Source organism: Columba livia, chromosome 1 (assembly GCF_036013475.1).
Source record: "Columba livia isolate bColLiv1 breed racing homer chromosome 1, bColLiv1.pat.W.v2, whole genome shotgun sequence".
Classification (NCBI taxonomy): Eukaryota; Metazoa; Chordata; class Aves; order Columbiformes; family Columbidae; genus Columba; species Columba livia.
In genome coordinates this window covers 65,386,535-65,396,421 of record NC_088602.1, presented here as the reverse complement: position 1 = coordinate 65,396,421, position 9,887 = coordinate 65,386,535, and the positions used below count along the sequence as shown (strand labels likewise).

General features: G+C 38.4%; 1 protein-coding gene across 4 annotated transcripts in view; it reads right to left on the bottom strand.

The window, feature by feature from the left end:
* Positions 1–650: 650 nt before the first annotated feature.
* Positions 651–9,887, bottom strand: part of EDAR (ectodysplasin A receptor) — a 78,318-nt gene continuing 69,081 nt past the window's right edge. For 2 of the 4 annotated variants that reach the window (XM_005498424.3, XM_065059920.1), the window contains exons 7-12: positions 9,167–9,295; positions 9,004–9,078; positions 8,622–8,694; positions 7,704–7,863; positions 4,626–4,686; positions 651–3,223 (exon numbers count right to left, since the gene is read on the bottom strand). In XM_005498424.3, the coding sequence (XP_005498481.1) occupies positions 2,904–3,223; positions 4,626–4,686; positions 7,704–7,863; positions 8,622–8,694; positions 9,004–9,078; positions 9,167–9,295 (818 nt within the window). In that variant the 3' untranslated portion in view covers positions 651–2,903. The remainder of the gene's footprint in view (positions 3,224–4,625; positions 4,687–7,703; positions 7,864–8,621; positions 8,695–9,003; positions 9,079–9,166; positions 9,296–9,887) is intronic. The other 2 variants (XM_005498425.3, XM_065059922.1) reach the window with 1 other exon arrangement.

The following is a 9,887-nucleotide window of genomic DNA, read 5'->3' as shown; positions in this document are numbered from 1 at the left end:
CTGAATAAACAAAGTCCCAAACTGTCCCAAAGTAGGAGAGTTTTTCTTACATTTAGAATATGTTTCATCTGTATGAAATACTTGGAAAGTCATAGTTTAATCACCAGGGTGAGAGGGAAATGCAAGTTGATGCTCTGTTTTTTGTAGAAGCTGGTGGTTCTGCTGGCAGTCTCACCAGTGCAGCCTGAGACTGGATGAACATCATTATCCTGTCATGCAGTGAAAGCTTCCAGTTGAGATTGTCGATAATGTGGCATAGTACTGCTAATTTAGGAACACACATTAACGAGGGAGTATTGCTACTGTGAGATTACTCACCAGTCTCACCGTCTGTACCAGCTCTCAGTACATACATAACAACTTACCGACAGTTTCTGCAAGAAGTTGCTCAGTTTGGAGTTTTCATAGTACCTGCAAGGTGAATTATTGATCCAAAACTATATTGACTAAGGAAGAATGGTTTCTGCTTTGAAAGTTCCCAAAGTACAGAGAAGCAGTATCCTACAAGAACACAAAGATTCCTTCATGTATGTTACCTAGACACTCCCATACCACAGGAATGTGCCTGCTAGCCCCTGGCTAACTCATTTCATTACAGATTTAGAAGGGAATATGTGATTTAATCAAATAAATGGCTAATACAACTGTCCTTGACTTCTTTCTTTTATTAGCATATCTTATGTTCATATTTTACAATATAATAAGTTATATATACAGCATTAAACAAAATTATTAGAAGTAAGCTTTGGCAAGACCTACAGGAAAAATTTTCATTCCTGTAAATCTTTTGTGTAACAATAAAAATACTGTATACTAAATAAAATAATGTTAAATAGTTTGTATTCACATTGGCACCATTGATTTCAAGACCCTAATTTTTCAAGGCCAAATAAACATAAAAAAGAGGATTCCTGTATCTTCTTTTAAACAAATAAATGGTGTGTACTATTAAATGAAAGATTAAATTTAGGAGGCAGTCCACTAAATAACACTGTAGTTACACACTGGCACAAGAAATAATAGAATCTTCCCATTTTTGGATGGTTGGTTGCTTTGGTTTGGTTCATTTTTTTTTAGTAGCAATAGTCCTAAACTGTAAATTCAGGGTCTTGAAAATTTTGTTGAAGATTGCTGAGTCATCAGGAAATCTAGGAATCTTATTGAAGCCTGTTGAATGGCAATTGATTTGCCATTGCTTTCAAGACAGCAAGCATTTCACCCCTCAGTTAAACACTAATCAGCTAGTTAAATGTTCAAATAAATGCAGCTTCCCGATTCCTTTAAAGAAAAGTCAAAATTCTCATCAGATTGGGCATATGTAAATTAATGAAGAGTGTGTTATGATATGAAATAAATGGTGGAAGACAATAAGGAGAAGGATAGGTTTTATGTTGCAGTCTGTACTTCCTCTGCTATACAAATCAAGTGCTGAAAAGATAGAAAATATAGACGTTAAAGGGTGATACTCAATGTTCCGCACAATTATGATACTACCATAGGTAAGATACAGTGACTAACTGATGGAATACTGATTGTTAACTTTGGGGTTATAGTTAATATTTTTATAGCATTTTGTTCAGTCATGCATTTTGGAATTTGAAAAGTATTACTTTGTAACTGTCATATCTCTTAATTTAGTGGTTGCACTTCTTGAAATCTGCCATCACACATTTTAGCTACAAATTAAACAAATAGGTTTTGTAACAGCTACTGGTTTGTGGTCTGTACAAATTTTAGAGAGCACTTAACTAGGAAAATCATAGATTAGTTAAAAGGGGAAAAGAAAAAACAAGGTCAATTTTTGTTGCACACAAGCTCAAAATATTTATCTTCCATGGGAGCTGATTTTCACCTGTGAACTCTGTGCTCACAGTCTACATTTACAAGAGTAGAGCATTTTAAAAAAACACTTATTCTTCTGCATTTAAAGTATCTCTAGATAAATGTACTCTTTTTGCTCTTCGTGTACAACTGTCGTCTGCTGAAATTCCTCTGCTTGTAATATAAGGCTTGTAATAGAATTTGATATATAGGTGTCACTACTGGAAAAATCAATTTTTCATGGTAGTGGACAAGATGTTTTAATTGCTTTTTTTTTGGTATCAGCGCAGAAGGGAAGAACTTCTTGCTCTCAACTTACAAGGAGTGACTGCCAACTTCTACTGCACACTTGCTAACCAGTTTGTCCTCAGCAAGTCGGCAGGTTGAATTTACAATTTCTGAAATGTCCATGTTGACCAAGAGTGCATTTATGTGCATTATGTACAGCATTTTGAAGCACTTCAATCTGTAAATCATGTTGACTCTTTTTTCACACAATATAGTTAGTTAACCTGAGGACTCTGTATATACACCTATGCACACACTTCTAGATTCAACAAACCCATGTTAAGTATAGAAAATGAAATTAAATGTGTTAGAGCCAAAAGGAATGTACGTGTCTAATGTGTATTGACTGGCACTGTAGCAGTGGTACTGCTTTTGACTGACTATTAAACCATTGAGCAAAGCCCTAAGAGGCAGCAATATTGTCAGAGAGCAATTCAATGGATTTCTTGCAGGCCAGGCAGGAAGGGTATCTGCAGGGTTATCTGCACATATGCTCATACACAGACCACAAAATGGGTGTTTGTGTGTCCACAGATTATCAGTAACTGTTTCACACGATCATTTTGCTAATGACATGGTTCATACCAAGCTTCTTGGGAGACTTCTGCCCTTGTTTTGATAGATGTGTAACTTCAATTTTTTTGCAAGTCAAAGAGAAGAGCTTCCTGTTAGTCATCAGGAGCGATTACGTAGAAGAAACATCAATGGTCTTTTGTCCAAAGTCTTTGACATGGTGCTTGCTGGACTCACGGTTCTTGGGGATGATGTGGAAGCACAGGTCCCAGGCAGGAGAGTCAGGATGTCGCTGCTGGTTCAGGAGCCGGCATCGCTTGCGCCCACTCCAGAATATCCGCACACAAGGATTCGACAGCATCCAACCGCTCGATTTGCACCAGTTTGGTTAGCAGTTCTGGGATGCTGTAGCCTGCCGTGCTGATGCGATCAAAGAGCTGCATGCCGTCTGTCATACCACCTATCTCATCTCTCTTCAGTCCAAAGCTCTCAGCAAGGTGGCGCCACGTTTTCACTATGGCTTTTTCTGTGTTGTAGGTTGAGCTGAGCATTCGGCTGGTCTTCTCCAAGCAATCAAATGGCAGCTCCGTAGGGCTCAGACCTGCAAAGCGAGGTGCTTATTATCAGATAGCTCTGTGCACACATCTTGGCTATTCAAGACATTTATTAAAGTACTACAGTATACACTGTTAGCAATAAGTACAGCCAAAACCTTTAAGCGATAGTCCATGATAAGTATGTCTGGCTCTAAAGTTATTACTTTATATTACCAAATTAATTCTTCCTAGTGACAGTAGGTTACAATAATTAGAGTAAAAAGTTGTCAAAGAAAGAAGTATTAGATGGGTTGTACGAATTCCCCTGGCATTGCCACTTCCTTCAACAATTTACTAGCTGTTAGGAAAAGTATATTGCAACCATATCCCTAGTGAGCAGCTCCATTAATACACCTCTGCTCGTCAGGCACAGTGTGTGAGCTCGTGAGACAGCTTTGACCCTTCTCTGAGTCTGTCACCAGCAGCTGCTGCAACTTCTCTGTAATTGAAAGTTGCCCTTGTAGGAATGTGAGGAGGGAGGTGAAGCAATGATGCCAGATGCTTGCGAGCATGAAGTCCCTGCAAGTGCTTCAATTGTCATTACTATCACTGAATCTCTAGAGAGGATTTAACATTCATCCTGTGGGGAGAAAGCTATTTTTTTCCTGGACATTCTTTTCCTATGTATTCATGGTTACAGAATAGAGGAGAGAATCAGCTACAGCATTTTTCCAAAAACAGACTTCTGTTTCTGTAGTTTCCCTGCTTCAGCCTCAACAGCAGTAATTTGATGGGAGATAGAGCTCCATGAGCCACAGAAAGCTCATATGTACATGCACACATGGGCACACCAAGTATGTGTGTGTGTGTGTGGAGGGACATAAATGCAGTTGTGTCTTGTGCAGGGAAATTAATTCGTCTCTTCTGCCAAAACAGTCCAGGTAGTCAAGTGCTAAAGAGGCTTAGAACACTTAAAACACTGTCTTACTTGGAAACTCCACTCTTTTTGTCATAACAAGTGGGACAGCATTTAGAGAAGCAGAGTAGGTCAAGACTTTCATCTGAAATGCAGTCCTGACCCTCCCCAAATGACACTTTCATGTTTCGAACTAGTTTCTCTCTGTTGTCCAAGGGACTAGACAAATGCACCAAACAGGTTTCTTCTAGATGGAGCATGTGAGAGCCCCTCCAAAACTTGGTCTTTGCGCATGTTCCAGCATGACCCAGCACCACACTCCTTGCTCTGCGGCAGAAGGAAGCCCAATGATGCTCCTGGAGAGAAGCCATAATGTGATCCAGCCCAAGCCCAGCCTGGACTTGGCTGCCTCAAATCTGCCTTCAGAGGGTCTTTTCTGGATTGGGACTTCCTGCTTTCCACAGGAAGGCAGAGGCCTTTCTTATTTTATAGAAAAGACTTGGCGACCTAATTTTGTGCTGTTATTATAGGTGCAAGTTTTGTATACTCACCTTCTGCAACGTCGCATACGTTAGCATACACGTCGAGTATCTTTTTCCTTCGACTTTGAATCTAAATGAGAAGATTTTTGTTTCATTAATTTTTCAGTCGCACGAGTAAGCAATTAGCAGACAGCAGTGGAAAACCTGTGGGAGTTCCTCATTTCATGGTGCTAGAGGTTATCACATAATGTCCTCAAGGGTCCCTTGGAAGACCCAAAGAAAAGGACACAGCATTCATGTGAAGCATAAACCTATTTCTCATTTCACCTTCCACTGCTAGAAATCTTTCTTTCCATCTTCTAGCCTTTTTTAAGATCAATTACTATTCTTCTCCAAGGGTTTGTATATTTTATTTCTCTTTTAGACTGAAGCAAACTCCCAACAATGAGGTCGAATTCAATACCGCACATGCAGGCAATTAATGCAGGGATGTCCAGGTAAAGCAGAGCAGAATTTACCACAGGAAACTAAATTAAGACTGGCATTGCTTTCTTCCAGTAATCTAGGTGGACTGTAGAGGAGGGGGATCTTCTTTTCTGTCATTTGACATAGAACTGCTTAGTGTGTTATTAATTAACTGCAAGTTCTTCTGTGATATTTTGCCTGGTTGAATCTGAAACATTTTACAGATAGATTACAACAAAAATATCAATGATGCTTTGGACAGGGCAAATCTGAGGTCCAGGGTGCTCTAGTCATTTTTGACAAGAAAGAAACTTGGACTGAGAACCTGACATTTTCCAAGCCGAACATGAACATTTTGATATTGCTTCATTTAGCAAAAATATTCTCAAGATTTGGGTTTGGATTCAATGTGAAGTGAAAACAAATGTCAAAATGTCATGAGTTCTCAGGGACTGAAATTGTCATCCCTCTGCCAGCTCTCATTAGGGCTGAGCTTTCTGAAAAGCTGTCTTTTTGATAGGATCCTTGCATTATCTCTACAAATTTGTGAGTTTTCACTGCTAACCAGGCTAGAAAAAAAAGCTCCACTTTCACCACTTTGTTTTGTGGAAGGATTTTCCTCACTTTATTTGGGCTCTAAAGGGCAAGGCACATCTGTTGCTTGGATTAACAGACTTGTAGCTGGAGACCACAGAGTGGCTGCTGCTTCTGAACGAAGCCCATCTCACAGGTGCAGATGCTGTGCAAGTGTGTTGTATCGCAATGCAGTGCAAACACTGATTGTCATTTACATATTCTTGGTATAATTTACTTATGCTTAATCAGTTGTGTTGCTATTGTAGTGTTGGATTAGCTGTTTCAGAACCTTGTAAACAGGAAATTTTCTTTTAATGAACTTTATTAAAACTCCTCCTAAGCAAACTATTGGACACTTCTTTTCAGTCTCCTCTCATTTTTAGGGCAAGGAGGGAGGTTAAATACTTCCATGCCCATGAAGAATTATGTAGGATGCTCTTTTTACCAAAGCCAGAAGATGAGGGATTTGTAACACCTATGCTGAGAGCAAACAGGTAAAGTTGACCCCAACGATCCTTTGTGTGGTAGCTCATTGCCTAATGGTTTTTATTTTAACTAGGAAGGAACAGACTTGGATAAGATCAATTTTCTTTACCCTTGTCCAACAGCTACATAATACTATTTTGTGTAGTTTAAATGTTACTTAATCTCTAGCCTGAAGAAAGTTACTTCTTTTCTAACTTCTGACAACTGCCTTAATTGTGAAATCTTCGGTATTTGGGTAGATGATCTTGATGAAGTCTGCACTTTCTTTGGAAACTTTGTCTTCAACCTTGTCAGCAGGCTTCAGCCCATGAGGAATGTGTTAGAACAGAAAGTCTGGAAGAAATAGTTCATGCTTCAGATGTGCTTATGAGCTATCTAGCTAAAAGACGCCGGAGAACGTATCTATATGGTCTTCAGAAGGTAACCCACTTCTCATTAAATGTTCTGATTTCATGCCTACCCAACTTGTATTTCCCAGTTTCAACCAAATGTATACAGAAGATAGTAACACTGGGTATTTAGAGAGACCTTAGAAAAAGAAATTTTAAAATGTGAGCATTGGTCAGTTCTTTTCAGATTGTCATAACTGCCTACAATTAGAAAAACGTTTATCTGCTGTTGAGACTTTTTGTGTCTGGTCTCAGCTGAAAAATGAGCTATTTTAGAAAGTTTGATCTGAAACATCTCGACAATTTAAAACTTGAAAAGTTTCTTAAAAGAAATATGGTGTTTGATATAAACGATGTGAATTTGTCCTAGCTATTGCCATTTTAAAATTATTTTTGAAGCACTAAACCCATTAAAAATGCCTGAGCAGACACTTTCCTTTTAAGGATAGTTTCATGTTAAAATAAACTAAAGAGCTGTGTGAGTGATTTGTGTCCTTAACTATACCTTGGAATACTACAAGTGAGATAAAACACCCTGAGCAGTACATACTCAGCAGGAAGAAGCAAAGGCTGAAGGCCTCCCACAGCAAAACAAGCAGTGGATTTACGGTGTCCTTCAGAACACAGGAATGACCTTCAAAGCATGTGTGGTTTTTGCAAAATTATACACGAAAACCAAGAACAACACCGGATATTATTGAAAAGTCTGTGCCATGGAAATACCGATGCTACTGGGTCAAGGTGCTCTGATGTTATGATGTCATATTATTTTACTGTCTTGGATTTTCTGTGGTAAATGTAGCATTTGGGTTAGTCATATTAGCATTAGCTATATTGAGAGTTTGCTCTTATTTGTTATTTCTTTCTTTAGACTATAAACATAATGCTCAAAAAGCAAAGTTCTGTAGAATATAAAATATAATACCCAAAAAAAGCAAAGTTATTACTGTTGTAGAAAGTCTCGTTTTTCAGTCCTGAACAGTATATATATCTACGTATATGTCACTATGCAAAAGAGATTCTGTAATAAGTTTGTCTGGAGAAGCTCTTGTAAATTAATCTGTTTTCCACTATTATGCGTTTTGGGAGGTGATCGTTTGTATATTGTTCTCTTAAAAAAAATAAAACCAAAACCAAAAAACCCAACCCAACCAACCAACAACAAAAACACACACAAAAAAAAACACCACAGAAAAATGCTCTTCATTTTTAAATCTCAAAATAGCCTTACCCCAGTTGATTTATTGCTTGTAGAAGATTTATCTCTGGCCAAATGCACTAAAGATAACAAGCATCTCTCTGGAGTCCCTTGCTTGTCAACTGCAGCTTCTTCATCACTATCCATACTACGACTTAAAAGTCTTTCATTCTCAGAAGATGCATCATTTTCACTGTAAAATGAAGGATACAATTATCTTAGTGAAGCCTCTCATGAGTTGACTCTGATCATCTGCCTTTTGCAATCTTCGAGTAATGGAATAAAATTGCCTTCCATTTTTTAAAATGCCTTTCCTCCAAAATCCTGCCAATGTAACTGCATTCCCCTACCCAGGGTATAAGTACAATGACCACCAAGTCACACAGCCGTGCATAGCTTGCAAGAATCCTTTTATAGAGGGATTTTCCAAGTGAGGACAGTGTGTAGCCCACCTTAATCATGTTACCCAGCCAGGTTTGGCAGCCAGGCAGATGTAAGGTGAGAAAAACTATCACACTGTGCCACACAGATGGTGCTACAGACAAGGAGTTTCCTTGAGGCCTGGAGCGGCTATTTTTACTCTTGCTGCCTAAAATGAAGGGGAACCTTACTAATGATATGTATGTGACAGCGGCACTGAGGTCCCAAAAATAGACATCTCAAAAGAGGAGATGGAACCCCAAGAGCTGAGGAAGTGGTCATGGAGGGAGTGTGGAGGACACAGGTTTCTCTTTGGTGACATCACAGTATCACAGTATCACATCTGTCAACCTCTCTTAGAAATCAGAGAGGGAAAACCTGACTAAGGCATCATGTCTTCTCCCTGCTGCAGCAAACTGCCTGCACACCCATCTAATTTGTTCTTCACGTGTTCCTCTGCACCAGGATGAACAGTGATTATGTCCCTTCCCCACTTCAGTCAAACTGGAAGTATGATTATTTTTTACCCACCTTTTAACAGCTTTAGCTGGAGTTGCTGTAAGTTTTTCAAACTCCTCCTTCTCAGAGAATATTACAACATTATCTGCAGACCAACAGACAGAGAAATTTAAATTGGCAATGTGTTTCCAAACCAGTGTTTTGTCTCAGGAGCTGCTTCTGCTGGTGACCTTACTGCAAATATAAATCTCTGTGCTACCTTTTAAATTGCTATCAGAGGATTAAGTGACACTCTGGAAGCACAAAACCTATAATACACAATTCTTTAGTAAACTGATGTGATTTTTATACAATTCAAAGGAGAACTTGTAATTAAGAGAAATGCATTTAGACTATATAAGCCCAATGTTGTCTTGGATGGAAAAAAACCAAACAAAACTAAAGTAACGTATACCTTGCACTTCTTTCTTCTCTTCTTGTGTGTTAGCCTGGGCTTCAACATTTTTCACTGAGTGGCTCTTGCAACAGGCTAGAATATAAAAATATGACACTAATTATTCTCAGAATCTATCTAAAAATAACATCTGCAGCCAAAATTTTATGAGCTAAATAATTACCTTGAGCAGAAGGTTTTGTTTTCACAATGTAAAACATGATGATAAGGACAATGGCAATAGCCATTATGAAGATCGTAGACATTGCAATTATAAGAGCTGTAGCCAGATGTCCTTGTCCTGAAAGATCTGCTGGAAGAAACAACAAAAAAATTTTCATAAAGGAGTGTCTTTTAGGATGAGAGAATAGTTAACAGTTCGCAGTCTGCTCTGCACTTACATTTACATACTCATTTACTTGATCTGAATTTTGGTTACTTGTTAAGCATTGAAAAACTTAGTGTTGAATCTCAAAGGCAAACTAATCAACAGTTTTTCAAAATGGTGACATTTATGCCACAATAACCAGTTAGCAGTATTCATAAAAAATATTTGATGACATGATCCATCAGATACAAAGACGTAGAAAATTGTGTTATATCTGCTAATATTACTGGAAGCTATTATGTTATATCTGCTAATATTACTGGTAGGCAAGAAGACCAGCTTTCCTAATGCTGTATTCTGAGAAATAGCACAGGGAAGAAAAATCCCACAAACAAACCCAACCAACCAACCAGCCAAAACACCTCCCCCCGCCCCCAAACCAAATAAAACCAAACAAACAAAAGCAACACACAACTATGATTAGTGATAAAATGATTGTTGATAACTATGGCTGCCTCAAAAACTTTGCAGTAAAAAAGAGCACACAATACACATGTGGAAGCACTGATATTTTTCT